This window comes from Moschus berezovskii, chromosome 26 (assembly GCF_049115385.1).
Source record: "Moschus berezovskii isolate FMDL1 chromosome 26, NW_MosBer_1.0, whole genome shotgun sequence".
Lineage (NCBI taxonomy): Eukaryota > Metazoa > Chordata > Mammalia > Artiodactyla > Moschidae > Moschus > Moschus berezovskii.
The window spans coordinates 37,642,226-37,663,958 of record NC_142485.1 but is presented as its reverse complement, the minus strand read 5'-3'; the positions used below and the strand labels follow the sequence as shown (position 1 = coordinate 37,663,958).

General features: G+C 39.0%; 1 protein-coding gene across 1 annotated transcript in view; it reads right to left on the bottom strand.

The window, feature by feature from the left end:
- VEGFC (vascular endothelial growth factor C) overlaps window positions 1-21,478 on the bottom strand; it is an 84,141-nt gene extending 62,663 nt beyond the window's left edge. Inside the window, exon 1 of the mRNA XM_055416348.2 lies at window positions 21,096-21,478. Coding sequence (XP_055272323.2) covers window positions 21,096-21,242 — 147 coding nt within the window. The 5' untranslated portion in view covers window positions 21,243-21,478. The remainder of the gene's footprint in view (window positions 1-21,095) is intronic.
- Between the last annotated feature and the right edge of the window lie 255 nt (window positions 21,479-21,733).

Here is a 21,733-nt window from a genome sequence, read left to right as displayed (position 1 = left end):
TCTTCCCAACCCAGGGATTGAACCCAGGTCTCCCACATTGCAGGCAGATTCTTTACCAGCTGAGCCATAAGGGAAGCTAACTGATGATCAGAGGATGCATTAAACCCTCTGTGGGAAAAACAACGCTATTTTATGACAGTTAAAACTTTTCATGTACAATGTGATACACTCAGTAAAAATTTCAACCATACTATATATAAGACTAAGAGGAAAGAAACCTAGAAAAAAAAGACCGTACAAATCAACACACAGATAAGCCAGATATTGAAATAGGTACTGTAAAACATGGTGACTAGTATGTTTAAGAAAATGGATGACAAGATGAAGAATGTTATCAAAAAAACGGAATTTACTGAAAAAACTGAAATTTGAAAACTGTAAGATGTAATAACGGAAAGTAGATCTCAACAGATTGGACTGATAGTATTAGGGGAAAAGAGAGGATTAGTGAACTGGAATGTACATCAGTAGAAAACATCCTGAGAAAACTAGAGAAAAAGCATGACAGACACAGACCACGCAGAACAGGGCATAGAGGGGGCAGCAGAGAGGACTGAAGTACATTTAGCTGGAGGGTAGAGACTGCAGGGCGGAAGAAATATTTGAAGAAATAATGGTACTTCTGTCCGAGTAAAGGCTGCGGCCTCAGCTTTCCCCTCTCCACTGCTTTCTGCCTCTTCACCAGAACATCCCCAGGACTGCTTCCTACGGGTAGGACAGACTTTGTTTTCCTGTGCCTCTCATGTGATTTCTCTTGTGGCCCCATACCTGACGGACCACTGTGTAAATGAACCCAGAATTTGGAGTTCTGATCACTGTACGCTGGCTTTGGCAATGGGGAGGTCAGTGCTATGTTGAAAAGAACAATGTGTTCTTCATATGTAATTAAATATGTATTAAGCTAGCAGATAGTACATTAACAAATGGATATTCAGATGAACTTTATTCCATCTGTGGACCTGATTCACCAAACCTCAGTTAAAGACCCTGAAGGTAAGAGTGGGGATCACACAGATGGATTTAATAATATGACAGGCCCCGGATAGAGAACTAATGCTTTACCAGTAGCTAATATGAGTCAGTGGTCATGTATGGATGTGAGAGTTGGACTGTGAAGAAAGCTGATCGCCGAAGAATTGATGCTTTTGAACTGTGGTGCTGGAGAAGACTCTTGAGAGTCCCTTGGACTGCAAGGAGATCCAACCAGTCCATTCTAAAGGAAATCAATCCTGGGTGTTCATCAGAGGGACTGATGCTAAAGCTGAAACTCCAATACTTTGGCCACCTCACGCGACAAGTTGACTCACTGGAAAATACTCTGATGCTGGGAAAGGTTGGGGGTGTGAGGAGAAGGGGACGACAGAGAATGAGCTGGCTGGATGGCATCACCAACTCTATGGACATAAGTTTGAGTGAACTCTGGGAGCTGGTGATGGACAGGGAGGCCTGGCGTGCTGTGATTCATGGGGTCGCAGAGAGTCGGACACGACTGAGCGACTGAACTGAACTGAATATGAGTCAGTGTTTCACGTGAGTTTACACAGCTAGATGGTATACACTCTTTCCCCCAGTTTGTAGGTGAGAAACTGACTCAGAAGTGTGGGGATCATACACCTCCTAGTGCAGTGCTAATTCAAATCCTATACTGACCCCGAAGTCCATGCTGGATTCAACTACCCTATGCTCTCTCGAAAAATAAAATAAAATAGGATAATCAAAGCAGGCATACCATCTGGGAAAAACATATGGGCCCTACACTCCCTGGAAATACTGTTTCATGATAACCCTAAATATTGAAAGTTCCAATATTTGTAGATGAATTTTATTCCTCTTCTCTCATTAAACTGGAAATGGTTAGAAATGTTAAAATGAACAACACCAAATTAACTTCCCTTACAGCTACTGAAGCTACCTAATGATTTCGATCAGTAGTATTGCTTAAAATTAATATGCCATGTTTAAATATATTAGTAAAAATCTTTTCTAAACACACTTAGCAAGTACATTTGGCTGCCCAGAGAGTCTCTTTTCAGACTTAACAAGTCATTTCCAATGCAAAATGGTAAATCCTAACATGACCAACACTGTTATTGTGGAAACAGTTTAAAATATTAGTCACTAGCTTTTCTAAATATAGTTAGCAATTCTTTGGCTACAAATGAAGTCTCTTTTCAAATCTCACATGTTATTTCCAATGACCTGAACAGGCTATTTCCCTGAGGAAGCAGAATGGAATAAAGTCTCAATGCAGGCTTTCCAAAAAGAGAATAAAATAGTATCTAATATATAGTCAATGTTGACATTAACTATTTCTATTATTGTGCTCTCTGGCCCACGGCCCCTGAAAAATAACTGAGCTCCTCTTTTAGCAACAGATGCTCCCTGAGTTGGTTTAAAGCGATCAGGATACAGAGTTTAATAAAAGAGCGTTCCCTGACAGCTGGCACACACAAAGGTCTGGCTTTTTCAGATGATGAGTATCTTCTCCCTCCTCCATCCTCAAGTGGCTGAGGGTGATGGGCCCTGAGGCACCCATGAGAATACCCATTCCTTCATCCCCTTTGCCCCAGTGCAATACACTCTCATCATCAAACAAAAGTGCAAATAACCAATGAACTTGCAAAACTTACTTCTCTCAAGAAAATTTATTAAAAAAAAAAAACAGACAAAAAACAAGAATCAGTGCTTGAAATGAAATAATTAAATTCTAATGTGGACTACTTTGAAACATTAGGTATGATGATTGCCCCTAAGGCAGATTAAGAATAATAATTCAAAACATTAAGGATAAATAATCCAGTTGCAGGGGGAAAAGTTTAAAATAATATAAACTGGTACAATCTTATTAGTGTATCAGATGATGATCCATGGAAATTAAACAAGGTAAATACTCAAACTTCAAACATTCTTATAATAGTTGTTTTCTTCTCTGTTTGAAATGTCTTTTCATGTCAAATTCCCATTACATTTGATATACGGAAAAAAAAATATGTTTAACACTTAAAGAATTATAAATTTGAATAACAAAATCAGTGGGGTGAACTATTAATGAGAAAAAAGCAGAGAAATGTGCCCAAGGTTTCCATTAGCATCAGAAATGCACTAAATATGTGCTTATGAGCTTATGTTTCCTGTTCTCTTTCGCAGTAAATGTGTAAGACACATGAAGACGGGCAGGCAGAAACTAGAGCACACACGAAGATTCTTGTATCTTGGTCGTGACACCGTGGACACTCCACCCGGGAGAAGTGACCTCTGTTGTTCCTTTGTGAGGACAACAAAGCTGAATCTGTACCTGGTGTTTTATTGATAATGTGAAGAAATTTTAAACTTGCTAATTTTCTCAAGTTTTCCCCTTCTGTTACTACATCTACTTTTGATACAAGAAAATTAGCAAGTTTAAATTCTCATTTTCTATAAATGTTTCGTGTAAGAACTCTTTCTCCAAATTAAACTTTAAATCTTTTGCACAGTCAAAAGGTCTTATATGATAACACTCATATAACTTAAAATTCAATCCTTCAATAACAGTAATCATTCACATGAGTATATACAAGGAAGCCACTGAGTTTGCAAGCATGAGGAAAAAAGTGAGATATTATGGGAAAAAGAAATCAAAATTAGAAGTCAGGTTGATACAATGTTACAAACCAAACAATGCTACTCAAAATCCATTTTCCTTTTCTTCCATAAAATTGGATTTCAATCTTATTTGAAGTTGCCTATGTTTTACTTCTTGGTTTCTCTTGCAGATAGGGATGCCCAAAAGGCAGTTTTGTTCAATAAGAACAAGTGCAAATCTTCTAGAGATTTCAAGAAAGCTTCTCTATTAAGGCACCAGACTTCTATCTCCTAGTTCCTCCTTCCTCAAGATCTGACATAATGTGGTAGAACAATCAGTCTTGTTGCAACTTTGGGAGAGAAAATGTGGGAGAGCCTGGGACACTGATAACCTAACAGAGTTCCACGTGGCACCAGCCCTTAACTGCCCACTGGCATGAAAAATAAACTCAAACTTGCTTAAGCACCGAGGTCAGATTCTTGTTTCATACAGTTCAATCCCATTTTAAATGATATTCTCTACGTAGTTGGTGAGATCACCAAGGCTGAAATTCTTTTATGGTGAGGCCATGGCTATAAAAAACAAAAACATTTCTCTAGCATCAAAGGACAAAAGTATAGGAGAAGCCTTGGTGAAAGGGGACAAAAGAGAGAAGAATAAATGCAAAATTTTAAAAAGTGCAAAAGCAATTGCACATAGCAGAGGTGGTAAACAATGGTGGCAGGAAAAGAAGAGGCAACATGCAATAAATTTTGTTTGATTATAAATGAGCCATTAAGATAAAGTTATATATAATTTTATCAACACTATAAACTTGACTTACTATACTTATAAATGCTAACTTTCAGGAGTTCAGAAAATTCACTTATGAAGACATAATTTATTTGGACTATGGAATAAATGTCAAGTGCCTTTTAAAATAAAATTGATAATACATATCTATATACAGGTGATTTAAGACATGCCATTACTTGCAATTCTTGGATAATTTAGCATATAAGTCTGAATAGAATGAAACTGCATATTAAGTAACAATTCTGATATTTTGAATTATCAAACAGCAATAATTGTGAAAAATTAGCTCAATGCATGTTAGATTCTATTTTTTAATTTTTAAATTTTATATTCAGGTATAGTTGATTTACAATGTTGTGTTAGTTTCAGAGGTACAACAAAGTGGTTCAGTTATACATGCAGATATATATCCATGATTTTTCAGATTCCTTTCCCATATAGGTTATTACAGAATATTGAGTAGAGTTCCCTCTGCTAAACGGTAGGTCCTTGTTGTTTACCTGTTTTATATCTAGGAGTGTGTATATGCTAATCCCAAATTCCTAATGTATCCTTCCCCTCCACCACCTTTCCCATTTGGCGACCATAAGTTTGTTTTCAAAGTCTGTGAGTCTGTTTCTGTTTTGTAAATAAGTTAATTTATATCATCTTTTTAGATTCTACATCTAAGTTATATCATGCTATTTGTCTTTCTCTGGCTTACTTCATTTCATAATCTCTAGGTACATCCATGTTGCTGCAAATGGCATTATGTCATTCTTTTTATGGTTGAGTGATATTTCATTGTATATATATGTGTGTGTGTGTTAGATTTTTAAATATGATAGAAAATTTTACATAGGTACTAATAACTTCAGACGCTGAAGTCAAAGAATTTTTATTTTAGAAGAGTGCTTATACTTAACTGTATTTGGTTATACCCAGTAGTCTACATGTGAGGAGTTTACAGAACACTTACTTTCATTGCAAAAAATTATCTTTGCTTATATAAAATGGCTACAGCATGTAAAACACAATATGAAACAGATAATTTAAATATCAAAGAGTCCAAAAATGAAAAAATATGACCAATTCTAGAAATCAAAATGATCTCACATAAATGCTGTATATAAAAATATATATACTTCACGGTCCAGATTATGTCTTGAAGGAATATATTAGAACACATGCTTTACTTAACATTGCTTCTTGCACATGACATGCCTTGATTTGTATTCTCTAGATTGCTCAGTGAGAACATCCTGCAAATCAACTGGTCCAGCCTCAGTACCAAACCATGACTGAACAGGTTTCAATAACCGATATGGTCAAAGATAACCTTAGATATGCAGATGTCATCACCCTTAGGGCAGAAAGGGAAGAAGAACTAAAGAGCCTCTTGATGAAAGTGAAAGAGGAGAGTGAAAAGCTGGCTTAAAACTAAACATTCAGAAAACTAAGATCATGGCATCTGGTCCCATCACTTCATAGCAAATAGATGGGGAAACAGTGGAAACAGTGACAGTCTTTATTTTTTTGGGCTCCAAAATCACTGCAGATGGTGACTGCAGCCATGAAATTAAGACACTTGCTCTTTGAAAGAAAAGTTATGATCAACCTAGACAGCATATTAGAAAGCAGAGACATTACTTTGCCAAGAAAGGTCCATCTAGTCAAAGCTGTGGTTTTTCCAGTGGTCATGTATGTGAGAGCTGAACCATAAAGAAAGTGAGCGCCAAAGAATTGATGCTTTTGAACTGTGGTGATGGAGAAGACTCTTGAGAGTCCGTTGGACTGCAAGGAGATCCAACCAGTTCATCCTAAAGGAGATCAGTCCTGGGTGTTCATTGGAAGGACTGATGCTGAATCTGAAACTCCCAATACTTTGGCCACCTGATGCAAAGAGCTGACTCATTGGAGAAGACCCTGATGCTGGGAAAGATTGAAGGCAGGAGGAGAAGGGGATGACAGAGGATAAGATGATTGGATGGTATCACTGACTCAGTGGACATGAGTTTAAGTAAACTTTGGGAGTTGGTGATGGACAGGGAGGCCTGGAGTGTTGCAGTCCATGGGGTCGCAAAGAGTTGGACACAACTGAGTGACTGAACTGACTGATTGACTGACTGACTGATGGTCAAAAAGCCTTGGGCAGAGGGAGTGTACTGTAGGAATACTGTTCACCAACAGATAGTCTAACAATCTACCATATGGAAAAAACGTGGCAGAAGGGAATTTAAGACATTTATCCTGGGGTTGAGCATGATAAACTCACATCTCTGAGGGAAGCAAGTAACACTCGGGGAGAAGACTCGTCAAGTATAAAATCTTTAATCATTCCAGATTACTACAGCTCCAAAATCTTGCAGCTGAGAAAAAAAAATGATATATCTAACTGAAAGAAAACTGTTTCTAAATATACTATAAGACAAGCAACTTAAAATAAGGTGATATATCCCTTATTTATTATTTGATGGTGAATTCCCCCCCTGCCAAAGGCTAACATGAAACTCTTCATTAGTATTAAAAGGGCTGCATCAATTAAAGTTTGTGTTGGACAGAGTATTTAAGAACCAGTACTCTGTTAGCCAATCACCTCTACACATTCCACTGAGATTTATAATTGCAGTTAAAATAGCTCATGTGGCATCAGTAAGCACTTGTTGTTAGATGAGAAGATTATCATATATACCATGTATTGTACTTCCAGCTGTTTTAAATTTAAATTAGCATTCTTTCCTAATTTCCCATCTTGATGCTATGATGGCAAATTCAGGCTTGTAAAAGCCCACAATTAAATACAACTTTTAAATAGTTTAGGTGTTTATTCATTAATCTGAAGACAGGAAAATATATTCCTGTCTGCACATTTTTTTCTGTCAGTTCTGAGACTTCTCATCTCTAACTTCCTCTCTCTCTAGATCCTTTGAGAATCCTCTGTCTCCCTGTGTTCCCTCCAGTTACCACTATCTAAACACTTAGCGTTGGTCCGTGGTCATCCTCAATGTATTACACTGTAAACAGCAAGAAGGAACAAAAGATAAAGCCTTCTTAACAGAACATTTTTTAATTTGGAATGTGGTTAATAAATACGGTTTCTTAAACTATTTACAAAATATAAGCATAACATTTTAGAAGAATCCATCAGCAAGGCAAAGATGTTAGATACAAAATATAGGTTATTTTGAATCAACAGATTAAGAACACAAGTTGATAACAGCAACTAAACAACAAGAAATTAATAAAGTCCCTCCATAGCCACAAGCTCATATTAATAATTATAAAAATTTCAGTCCACTTGAAAGTGTTCTTTTGATAAAGTAATTTTTTAATTATAAGGGATTTTCTGATTTCCAGGGGAGAAAATAAAACAGGAAGACAGGCAGTACCTTATCACAAAAGCGAAAGTTTTCCCTTAAATCCGCACTAGTTTCTGTCTTCTGGATTTCATTGGCCAATTGGCTAGGGTGTGCGAGCTGCAAAGAGAGCTGGGGAGAAGATTTTTTTTTTAACTGGATACAGGAGACCTCAAACACAGTTGGGTCACAACTACGTTTAAAATTTCCAATTAAGCATTTGAATGACACGAAGAAAATGAATAAGCAGCAGCAGGGCCTAGGCATAAATGATCAAGTCTGAGAGGAGAAAAGAGCTGTACTTCTGCCCCCTGCCATGTTTCATAGATATTGTGGCGGCCACGTACAGACCAGTCTTCCAAGAGCTGCAGCAAGAGGGAAAGGAAAGAAGCAAGACAGAGATCACCCCTGCCTGATCCTGAGCCCCTGGACCAAGCCCTGGCCAAAGCGCTGGTAGTAAGTAAAACTCGATGCTATGATCCAGTGATTAGTACTGTCATTAGGTTATTTTTATCTAGGTTTTATCATATTTTGTTTGACTTTGTCTTTTTTTAAAATATACCAAAATGAACAACTTGGATTTGTTAAGTTACAGAAATTTCATAAAGTATTACTACTTGGAATTATGAGATTATGTACTTTAATTAGTCTCTTTAACTATGCACAATACAGTATTGTTCATTTCATTAAAAAATATGCCATATTTTGCTACTTGTTATTTGGCATTACCGGACAGGAAGTGTTTTAAATTCACTGAATTTTAAAAGGCACTGTATGGGCACTGTAATAGATAACTAGTTGTCACTTTTCACAGAAATCTAAGTTCTTGGCTATATTTGTCAAAAAACAAGTCACTATCATATACACATAAAACTTGTAATCATATGAAATAGCTTATACTTTGGAACTTTACAGAGTTGTTTCCCTTAGACTTCATTTAATACCTTAAACACTAGCACACAGAAAGCAGTAACTGCTGATGAACAAATTAATGAATCTCAGAAAGTGACCAACACAGACATAAAAGCTACTCTTGGTATACACAAAGTATATATATTTTATAGTCAAAATGTGCCCAGAAATCTAGTTCCTTAGCTCATCTTGCTTTAAGTTATAATCATAAACAAGTCTTTAGATCTAAGAACTTGATGTCTTTTCTATTTGTAATTCAAAATGAAATAGATTTTCACTTTGCCTACAATTATAATCAGCAAAATATTGAACTTTAAACAGAATAATGCATGAATAGACACAAAATGGCAACTGGGGAACAGAAGACACCGTGTCTTCATATGTTGATGGTCTGCTGCTTCTAAGTCGCTACAGTCATGACTGACTCTCTGCGACCCCATAGACGGCAGCCCACCAGCCTCCCCCGTCCCTGGGATTCTCCAGGCAAGAACACTGGAGTGGGTTGCCATTTCCTTCTCCAATGCATGGAAGAGAAAAGTGAGAGTGAAGTCGCTCAGTCGTGTCTGACTCTTAGCGAACCCATGGACTGCAGCCCACCAGGCTCCTCTGTCCATGGGATTCTCCAGGCAAGAGGACTGGAGTGGGGTGCCATTGCCTTCTCTGGTTGATGGTCAAGTTGTGGCTAACTCAGTTTTCTCACAATACGTGTGTCTGCTGGTGATCTTTGATGACTAGACCACGCTAGATGTTACAAAGCACTTCTATTGTAATTTGCTCACAATCATAATTGGAAGCAATAAAGACAATGCCAAAAGTAAAGAAAAAACATATTTAGGAAAAAAATAAAATAATAAGACCCTCTTCTGTTATTCTATTGTTCAAGAGACAAAAATGCTACTGGAGGGAAAATTGTTCCTTAAGATGGCCTAATAAAAGAAAAACTGTATTCTTTCTCCAACAATAAGAACCTGCAATCCCAAATTATTTAGTCCTATGACATCTATTATAATCAAATGTTGATTAAGTAGGAGTTACCTAATTAAATAATTTTGATTAAATCATCTGGCCTCAAGAGCAAGTTATTTTGTTGAACATCTAAAGATTTACAAGGGCTATTATAAACTATGTCCATCTTTTAATTATCAGTCTAACTGCAGTCAGGTTTTGATAACTAAACATAACCCAGATGTATTTTAACCATGCTTCAACTCTCTGCTGCAAAAATTTTCTCTGATCCAAAACACCCTCTTCTCTACATACACAGTAATTCACCTTATCAATTCCCTGAGAGTGCCTCATTTTCACATATTCTTTCTCCTCATAAACTCTAGATCGATCCCCCACAACTTTCTGATTTCAAATTGTAGCAATGAAATGAGTTACCCTGACAAAATTATTATACATTTTACATGTTGGCAAAGACTGACTTCCTTCCCTACCACCAGAAACATAAACAAAAAAACTGATGAGTATGGAAAGAATTCTGGTTCTTCACACTAAGTGCCATAGATACACACACACCACACTGTGAATTTCTATATTTATGGATGCAATATGTTTATCAAGCCATAAGCTAGCAATATTATATTAAAATTTAAATCACCATAATATAAAAGCATATTTATGCATCAAAATAGTGCAAAGATGTATTGAGGTAAAATGACACCAGAGACTGTAGAATCTGATTTTGTAAAAAAAAAAAATTTAAGTCTACTCTAAGAAAATCTGATGTCACTGTTCTTTGTAGCATGAAATTTATATACTATACCACAAGGTGGATCTATCACAGAGGATGGGATGGTTGGATGGCATCGCCACTTCAACGGACATGAACTTGGGCAAACTCTGGGAGATGGTGACGGACAGGGAAGCCTGGCAAGCTGCAGTCTGTGGGATTGCAAAGAGTTGGACACAACTTGGTGACTGAATGACACTATCAGCACTACCACAAAGTGGTATAAACAATGAAGAACTCCTGACAGTGGTGGGCACTTACTTTTGTAATGAGCAATAGTTGTTTATAGTGTGTTCAAAAATATTTACCTGCAAAATATCATATGAGTAAAAATATGGAAGAAATGGAAAGAAAAGAATGTGTAATTTACACTGAAGGGTATGTAACAGTAAGTCTGAAACTTCAGTGTTACCATATCTATCAGCACCCAAGGACATGTCATCAAACTGGATGCTTTGGAGTGAATGCTGATTTCTAGATCAGGAGTCTTTTTGACCTTCAAGATCACGATCCTGGAGTTACTGTACATTTTTTTCTACTGCCCATAGGACACACCAGATCACATCCTTGGGAAAGCAAAGCACCTAGATGGTTTTAAAAAATGGATTTAATGAACAAAGTGATAATAGTTTAGTCTTAGCAAAATAGAAACTGTTCTGAAAAAAGACTGAACCTAAATATGATTAGATTGCAATGTTCCAGTGAATGATGGTAAAAATCATACAGCTTCAGAGATTTATATACCATTAGATCCCAATGAAACTCATAGTAGCACACACTGAAATCCGTATTTATGATGTCTTGGTGGTAATTTATTAAAAACTGAAAAGTTTTAAACATAGGTATATTTAATGGGAACTCTTGATGTGCAGACTAATGGCACCTGACAGGCTGGCAGTTTTCAGAGCTACTGATTAAAATGCACTAAGCACATGCCACACACAGTGCACATGGGGGAGTGTACGGTCCATCTGAGCATCACAGATTTAATGTCTGATATAATATCACGTTAGCACACCCCTTGGCTTCCCTGATAGTGCAGCTGGTAAAGAATCTGCCTGCAATGCAGGAGACCCGTGTCCGATTCTTGGGTCGGGAAGATCCGCTGGAGAAGGGATAGGCTACCCACTCCAGTATTCTTGGGTTTCCCTTGTGGCTCAGCTGGTAAAGAATCTGCCTGCAATTCGGGAGACCTGGGTTTGATCCCTGGGTTGGGAAAATCCCCTGGGGAAAGTAAAGGCTACCCAGGCCAGTATTCTGGCCTAGTGATTTCCATGAACTATACAGTCGGACATGACTGAGCGCCTTTCACTTCACTAGCACATCTCTTAGTTTATGAGTTACCATTCCAATGTTGAAGAGAAAATTAAGTTTATACCATTCTGAGTTTCAGTCCTGGGAGGAGGAAACCCACACCCAGCCCTAAGAGGAGTAGAGGAAATCAGGTACATGTGGTCTCCTCCCTCTTGTCATTACAGATGTGTCAGAAAGTGAACATCAACATTAAGGGAAACTGTAATTTTAAAAAACCGACATATGAAGGCAAAATCAAAACCTCAGGTGTTTTCTGCTAGAGGAAGCTTGAGGGTCCCTAGTGTCACTATCCCCACTGATTACAGAAGAGCCTGCACTGTCAAGAAGCATGACACAACAAAAAGGTAACCCCGTTTCCAATGCCTTCATCCTGAATTCAGTAAGTTACACACCATGGTATGCCATGTGACAGTAATGTAACTATCCATAGCCATCCCCTGGTATCCAGGGGTGTGGCTCCAGCACCCCCCCAAACACCAAAATCCACAGGGTGCTCAAGTCCTTATTCTATAAACGGCATAGAACAGTCAGCCCTCCTGTATCCAACCATCTGGTGGGACTGACTCCTCCAATGGTGATTCAGATGCCGGGGGTCAGGTGCAGGGGTCTAACTGTATGCTATGCTCATGTCGCTGTGACCCAAGAGCCTGTTTTCCTAAAGCAACACTGAATAGGTCTCCAACAAGTAGGCCTCACTGCTACCAATGTTTAGGGGGAAAAATCATTTGCACTAATTTATGACATCATTATTTGCTTAATCTGTGTATCTAAAGCAGCTTCCAATTACCCAATTTTAAGTGTAATGGTTATGACTCATGAATAATCTTGACCTTGATAAAATTCTAATTTGGAATGGATGGACATCAAAATTAAAAGACTTAGGATTTAAAGAGAACAAACAGTGAATCACTATCAGCCCAAAACTAAAATTTTGGCTCTGAGACACGAGAATTAGTTTGTTTTTTAGGGAAGTCATAAATGTCATGACCCATAAGCAAACATGTATCTAAATAAGTGCTCCATTTTTCCAAACATAAACTGGGAAGAAGACTTTCAAAAGGATCAAGTAACTAAATACACACAACAGACACAAACAAAAAAGAAGGAATTAAAAATGTTCCATGTGGGCAATGCTATTGTAGTCAAGTAAACCACAGTGGTTTGAAACAGCTTCACGTTTGGTATTTGATATTAACTATTTCCAAGGAACTTTGAGTAAGAGGAAATAATCTCTTTTACAGATTATAGGAATTTAATAATAGAATTCATGGCACCTGGGTGGTCACTCCAATTAAAAGAAAATCAAGATCCTTTTCTTTACTATTTTGGTCTAATGTAATTTGCCGATCTCGTTTGGACTTGCAGAGGGGATGGTTCGATATTGGGAGGAAGAAAAGACTCCGTTTAAACATAAACAAGGAAGACAAAAAATGCACTATTTTCTTGAGGAAAGGTTACAGGGCTATCACCAACACTTCTTTTTAAATAAGGTAATTATTTTTGTCATCTCCAAAAAAGGTATTAAACCTCTGAGTGCCAGTTGGCTGAAGAAGTGATAAATGGCCTACTTGTCCTTCTCCCAGTCAGTCCCAGGAGGGAGTAAGCATTGCCTGTCTCCACGTGGCACTAACTCATATTGGAGAACCTTTCTAAAACACCACTTTGGCGTTTGCTATTTTTTAAGAATGTTTTTCACCCATTTCAAGTATTTAAGCAGACTGGAAGCAAAAGTATTATTAATTTCATGAACATTGCCTCTCCTTATAAAAGAATATCTAAAAAATAATGTTAATCTTTTTTCTGACCCCCCTTATATAAGCATACCACTTTTACTAGAAAAAATAAATTAGAATGAGAATGGAAAACTGCTGAGAGGAAAATTACATTAAAATTTAAAATTGCATCCTATAACTGAAGAAATACGTCAGCACTTAAATATAAAGCTTCATTTTCTATAATTACAGTTTTTCAAGTCCTGAGATAGAAATGTGAAAATCACTTTAAAAACAGATCATCTTAGTACCTGTATGTAGATTTGTATGGATAATGTACCTGGATATATGTAGATGTGTTTAGATAATGTATTCTCTAATTTCTTTATTCACATACATATTGGCTGAGTTATCTATTTATTGTTAAATCCTTCCTTCCAGATTTAGTCAGCAAAACTTCCTCTGCTTATAAATATGGTATCTGATCAAAAGTTCCTAAAATATTCCAACTAACATCTGTACTGGAATCCTAAGGAAGTGGATACTTTCAAAATGTTATTAAGTAAAAACATGTTACTATCTCTTGAGCTGGGAGCTGTATCCACCACTTACTCTTAATTTCCTCTTTCCATCTGCTTACCACTTCCAGTGGCACCCCTATCACCATCAAATGTTCAGTGCCAAGAAATTCATAGTGTTTCCTCAGTGTCTGGCAAACTGGCAGACAGAAACATCAGACAAAATCCACTCTCTTGAGCCAATCAGGGAACTGAGATAACCCAGCCTTACTCTAGGAGAAGGAAGGTATTTACTCCAAGATTCATCTCAGTGACAGCAGACTGGATGCTTTGTGTTTGTCATTTCAGAAAAACACCCCCAAAGAGGCAAGACAATCATACTTTCTGAACAAATTTACACAAATTTAACTCTTTTTAATACTTTTTTATGTGTACCATTTTTAAAGTCTTTATTTCTTTTATTGCAATATTGCTCCTGCAGGGTGTTTGTTTGCTTGTTTTAGCTGTGACGTATGAAGGTTCTTAGCTCCTTGACCAGGGATCAAACCTGCATCCCGTACATTGGAAGATGAAGTCTTAACCAGTACAGTGGAAGATGAAGTCTTAACCACTGGACCACCAGGGAAGTCCCTTAACTCTTGCATATAAGCGTCTACCACTGTCTTTTCATTAATTTGGTGAAAGTATATTTTCATCTTTTAACTATTCTGGGATGATTTCACTATCATGTAGAATGCATATTTCTATCTTGTGCAAATTAATAACAAAAAGATGAGACATTTGCACATTAAAGTAGCAACAATAGTCTGTTTCTTTAATAAACATCAAAGTATTTGAGCTTTGAAAGTATTCAGGATGAGTTCATGTGATATTATATGGCATTATAATGCCCTGTGTACCAAAGTCCTTTTTACCCAGTGACTTAGGTATGGTGTTTAGGGAATGACCACGATGCCTTGGTGGTCTATGGCTAGATGTGTCCCCACTAGGGACAGACACAAACTTGGCACACAGGACAGGCGCAAGTGTTATTATAAGCAGGTCTACAATACACAGCCTTCCTACACTGAATGATCAAAACCTTGGATTTCCCCCAACTGTCTCAAAATCAAACATCCATATAATATCCTGTTCCCACACTACAGAAATCAAGACAATTTCTGGTAAGCTTATAAAAAGAAAACATGTAATAAATTAGGTAGGAAAGAGCTGAAGAATCAATCATTCTGAAGAACATCACTGTTTCTTCATATGCCAAGGTATTTTGAGGACCAAGTTTTAAGGTGAAATAAATTACAAAATAAATGGCTAATTACAACCTTAACAAGTATAGAAATGGTAAATTACATCTTCCTGGTTTACTCTAAAATATTCATCTCCTCCCCATCTGTCCAATCCAGGACAGTACTGAACTTGACCTTGCTGAGAAGTCTGACTTTTAAACTCTGAAGCATTGCTATTTACACAAGGGTATGCATCTGAATACCTCCTCTTTCATTACATCCATTTTATAATAACTGACTTTTGGGTTTGAGTAAATTTTCTGCTGCATTAAAAAATTAAAACAGCAAGTACAAAGTAATTGTGTTATTTTGATAGTTCATTTCTGCCCCCATTCTGGTCTTACTTTTATAGGAATACTTGTAAGCAGATTTGAAATGAAGGAATTGCTAGGACACTTTAGGATTATCTCTCTCTCTTTTAATTGCTAGCTTATTTGAGAATAAGTGTATAAACAATGGAAAATCAAATCTTATATAAGTTTTTTATATATTATTTCAACAGATTGTCTAAAAATATTTAACTTGGTAAGAAAGAACATGTAAGCCATTGATGGCAGCTTCAAGAACCATTAAGAGGTGAATGCGTACGTGTGTGTATGTGTCTGTGTGTGTGTGTGTGTATCTAAGCATGACCACTGTTTACATTGCTTGCTCTGTTTGGAATTCAATCCAGAAGAGCCAAGATGACTGTTACTAGTGTTTTTTATAAATGCTTCTGCATAGAACAGTGATGGGCGCTTAAATAAGTGGTCATCACTATCATCATCACAAGTCAAGAGCATATAGAGGAGCTCAGACAACATACATGGGTGGCCAACAAGTGAGGAGAGCAGGCACTGCCAGGCACTGTGAGGAGGTCTGAAGTTTCTACACTATTTCTCTGTTTCTCATGGAGTTCTGGACTCTCCAGCCAAATGGGTCTGCTCCCAGTTGCCCAAACACCCACTGACTGCGTTGGCATTACTGGCCTCTGTCCTCCGCTCTCACACTTCAATATCCAAAATATCCCTCCCACCTCCTTTCTGTAACCAGCGTTTAACCATTTTTCACAGCTGACTCAACATCACCCCACCTTTCCCGTGACTGCCAATGTATCCCCCAGAAGTCTAGCCAATGACTTCTGGTAAAGCAAGAGACTCTTACAAAATGTCTTATAATTGTCTGCATTTATAGATTAACTCATTTCTGGTATTTTTAATGAATAAGTTTCTTGTTTCTTAAAAACGATGATATACTTGTTATACACAGGAATCACTCAGTCTACGTTTTTTGCATCACTCACTGCATAGTAATTTCCTGTTTAGAACTGAAGCTGCCACTAGTGAGGATTAATTAAAACATCCCTGAATTGAAGTAGATTTAAATATGAGAATCTGGACTAAAAAGTATATAAACCTGGTTTTAATGGGTAAAGTAAGAGGTAGGGGTGTCCACAGGGCCTTCTTCTTGAGTCTTTCTCTTTTCCTTCCAGGCTGTTATGAGGCAACAGATGACTGAGGAAGAAAGCCCTTTGGAAGAGAACAGTTCTCCATTCTAATCTCTTACCACAAGCCCTGTGGATTGCATAAATGCAGATTCCAAAATTTTTCAAGAAACCCAGTACATATGCATTTTAATTCTCCCTCTACACCCAGCAGGGTCTGTGGCAGCATCTCAGAAATAAATATATTACTGCTTCTTCAATGAAGCTTAGATATATTCAAACTTAGAGGGTAAGTAAAGACTATACGCAGCTTTATGTCAGATCAGGTCAAGGTTATAGAACCAAATAAATGTATGAAAATGAGCTCTGGGACTTCAGAAATACAGAAAAGGAATAATCAGGGATCCCTTCTAACACTTGACAGCTACTGGAGTGCTATCAGTACCAGGAAAGAGTGAGACCCCCACCAGCAAAAGGTATTTTACGGCACCTATTTGATTCTGTGATGGATGCCCAATAAAGCAAATTAAATGAATGCAATTTTTCTCTAACAGTTAAACTACAAATTAAGTAAATCAATTGTGGATAGGAGCCTCCTGAATAATTTGCATGAGTAAATTTCAGAAGAAAGGATGACACTGAAAAATCTAAAATATTTACAGTAAATTTTAGCATTATAAATCAATCATCTCTTATTGTTTAAAGTTCTCAGCTACATAAATATTTCCAATGTGAAAAATCAATGATACCTTAATTCACAATTGCTACAAATATGAGGTGACAAATTGGTGTTTTGCAACAAAAAGTAGACCTTTGAAGTATTCAGAGAATGCAGCAGGAATAATGTAACAGGTAAAAGGGGCTACAATGTAATGTTAGAAGCTGGAAGAAATATCATTCCTCTGCAACTAAAGTCTGTTCTTTCAAACCCAATTATTCCTGAAAGGTCACATAGGTAAGATCACTGTATTTCACTGAAGTTATATTAGTGGAACTTAGAAACAGGAATTATTTCTAAGTTGTACAGTTAGTGCAACTTAGAAATAGTAATTGTCAGAAACTGTTGTTAGGCCTCTAGCTCTGCAGCCATTCTTGTAACAGTACTATGGATTAGGCCAGTTATGATCCACCTTTAATCAGAGAGCATCTTGGGATGAACCCTGGAAGAAAGTCCCAGTTTCTTTCAGATTGTTCCATTATGGGGAATGTAAGAGGGCATCCTGGCTGCAGAGCAGTACTTGCTCTGCCTCCTTGCATACTAGTCCACTTACAAGAGGAAGAGAGTAATAGGCCTTTAGCAACCCTTTCCATTACCATCCCTTTCTAAACTATATGCTGCAAACTTTTTTTTTTTAAGGAAAAAAGCTCTATTCTTGCTCCTGGTTAAATCATTTGAGTTTTCATCTTTAATAAAAAAAATATAACACCCATCTCACAAAGATGTAGTGGAAAACAAAATGAAATTAATGTATAGGCAATCACAACATTGCAGATATAGCCTAAACACGTATAAACACCTACTCTCAGTGTAGGTATACATGGTATCCAGGGGGTGATCTGAACTTGTGAAGACCCCAGTGGTCACCAAACATGACAGCAGTGCTGAGACACAGCAAGTCCTCATTCCCTCACACCTGCATTTATTGAACTCAAAAAATATATAAGGATCTAGAAATTTAAACTCTAACCCAATAAAATACTTCTATTTTTTGGAATGAAAGTGTATTTCATGATATGAAGTAATTCTTCCTTTTGTTAATCATAAATCAACTTTTAAAAACAAACTCAACTTCAACAACAGTGAACTCTTATCTAATCTCATATTGGCAAAAAACTGTAGTTAGTAATCTAGTGTTTTTTTTAGGTTTTGCAGTTTTTTTAGTTTGCTCATAATTTAAATATTTCCTCTTTTTACCCCAACATGTCTAGTTAATTTAAATTACATAATTAGGTAAAACTACCTGATTACTTTTCTGACATTGACTTGCTTGTACTCACATCCTTGGGAAAAACAATTTAGAAGATTTTAGTAAATCATACAACCATAAATGGGCTTCCCTTGTGGCTCAGCTGGTAAAGAATCCACCTGCAGTGAGGGAGACCTGGGTTCGATCCCTGGGTTGGGAAGATTACCTGGAGAAGGGAAAGGCTACCCACTCCAGTATTCTGGCCTGGAGAATTCCATGTATAGTCCATGGAGTCACAAAGAGTCGGACATGACTGAGTGACTTTCACTTCACTCACAACCATAAATAATTAGAAAAGGAACCTAGGTCTAGGAACAAGGAGATCTTGTTTCCATTTGTGATTTTACCTCCCAATTTTTTGTGAAGATCCCCTGGAGAAGGGAAAGGCTACCCACTCCAGTATTCTGGTCTGGAGAACTGCATGGACTATATAGGCCATGGGGTTGCAAAGAGTTGGACACGACTGAGTAACTTTCACTTTGGGGCTTTGGGGGTGGGGTGAAGGATGCGACAGTTAACCATGATTCACACCTTGTGAGCTGTCTTCTATTTTAATATTAAAAAATAATTCTGAAGTGTAAATTAACAAAAATCTGCATTTCTTGGGGATTATGTATATGTAGCATCTTCTATTAACCTTCTGAAATCTTTTCTTAAGGTTTATGTAGAGCACAGAAAATTAACAATTAGTTCCTGATTGTTATCAGGGCTTACATCCAAATAAGGCACTTGTTTTGTCCACTAGGGAGAGACAAGGAGTCTTTGGACCATGTCTCTTGGCATTTTCATGGCAAGGACACAGCAGCTCCGCTGAAGGCAATAATGACACGCCCTCTCGAGCTTCTACTCAACCACTGGGGAACTTCAGTGAGGGAATGATACACTGCTTTACGGGTGGTCAACCATGAAAAGTCAACAAAATTCATAAAGGTTTTCACAGCAAAGGGAAATTTCAATTAAATCACCAATGAAGACAGTTTTGAAAATTAAGAATAAATTTACTCCAACCAACACAGAAGTATATAAACACATGCACACATATGGTGCCCTCCATTCAGGATCCATCAACAGAGTGAGTGACTCTTACACAGGCTCTTGGCTTATCAGGATAGGCTTCTAACTGTACCTGCTATTTCACAGTTTCTTAACTGTAAACCAAAGTAAGTTATCCTAGGCAGTAGAGAGGAATTCTCTTCCTAAGTCATACTTTTAAGAAATAGTTTAACTGTGAGAAAACAGAAAGTGAATCAATATCATGAAATCAAAGGCATTTAAGCTGCAGGAAGTGGGTCTAAGACTACATTTTTGGTGGCATTTGAGGACAGGAAGACATTCTTATGGCAGTAATTTTACCAATATACATATCTGTGTTGATAATTATTTTACAAGTCACATAAAACACTCTTTTCTGCACTTTAGTGTATATGTTTTTACTCTATAGTTTTCCTTGACCCCACTGAATGACAAATTCCAACATTTAATTTTTTCCCCCAAATTTAAGTACAGTTATTTTTTTTAAAATCAGTCTTCTCAATTTTAAAAGTGTGTTTCAAAATAAAACTGGCGAGGCAATTTAATTTGTACACATTCAATATATGCTAATCAGTAAACTCAAGGTTAGCAGTTATACACCCCCTAACTACTCCTGCCATCAGATGAAATAAATTGCTGCAATCTAGTTCCGGCCAGGGGGTACTGTAAGTGTGTGAAGTGAGACTTCCCATCTTATGTGGAATATGAAACTTTTTCATGAATTCAAGAACTTTATTAAGCATATTCTCCATCCTTAGGCCAGATCTGAGCTTTTAAGGTAAACATACATTTTTTTTAGAAGAGCAGACATAATATATGACATTTGGGAATCAGAATGTCCCCAAAGGATCTTGGCAACATTTTTCAGGCAAAGAGTTAAACATCTCACTGAAAAACCAACAAGAAAATCCACCTTACTTTTCTCAGTTCCACATTTCAGAAATGCACCGTTTACTAAGTCGAAAAGCCATGCCTGATGGTGATTGGAGATCCTATTGCATCTCAGGTTTGACCAACTTCTCCAAGTGAATCTGAAGTCTGATGTCCTCAAGCCCAATTACTAATCCCACAGAAGAGGAACACTCCAGAAAAAGCAGCCTCGGGTGACTGGTCATCCAAGCCCTGGGAGCTGCTGGGGTCCCAACTCACTTGCTAGGGAAAAAAAGAACCCTCCCCGCGGGTTAACCGGGGCTCCGGCACAGCTCGGCTCCCCGGCGGGGACCGCTCTCCAGCCGGTAGGTTACAGAAGCGCTGTCACCAGCCACCTTCCGAGCCCTGCACTCGGCGTAAATTGCTTTCCTATTTGGTAAAGTAATAACTTTCTGTGAAAAAAGGAGAAAACTTTTCTCTCAGAAACTCTGCACTCAGCTCAGCAGCTTTGGATCCAACGCACACAAGGTGAAACATCCTTTGCACAGGTTCTGGGTCCTTTGCGACCCGAAGCCCCCCCCCCGCCCGGGGTACCCCCGGTCCCCGAGGCCCCGCGGTCCCCGCAGCGCGCACCCACCTTGGCCTCGCCCGCGTCCGGCTCCGTGTCCGAGAAGCCCAGTCCCGACTCGAAGGCGGCGGCGGCGGCGGGCGCCCGGCGCGGACCGGGGAGCAGCGCAGCGGCCAGCAGGGAACACGCCAGAGAGCAGAAGCCCAGCAAGTGCATGGTGGCCGGGCCACGGGCGCGGGGGCCGGGCGCCCCGGCGAGGCTGCCTCGCGGCTCGGCCCTGTCCCCGAGGGCCGCCCGGGACCCCGCGGAGCCGGGGCGGCGGCAGCGGGTCCGGGCTCGGTGCTCGCGACGCTGCGAGCCGCTCTGCCGCCGGCGCCCGCGAGCCGAGGGGTCAGCGCAGCGCCTCACAGGAAACCGGACATCCGAGCGCCCGCGCCCGCGGCCCGCGAGGTGAGGCGGACGGCGCCGCGCTCGGCGGCTCGGGCAGCGAGGGGCAGCCCAGCCCAGACGCCCCGCGAGGCTCGCGCCCTGCGGCGCCGCGGGGCCCGCGAGCCCCCGCCTCCGCCTCCCCGCGGCGGGGCGAGCCGGGTGGCCGGGCGGCGAGAGCGGCGGCGGCGGCGCCGGGCGGCGAGGCCGGGGAGCGCGGGGCTGCGCGGCGGCGGCGGCGGCGGGCGCAGGGGCAGGGCATGGCTGACGCGCCCTCTGCC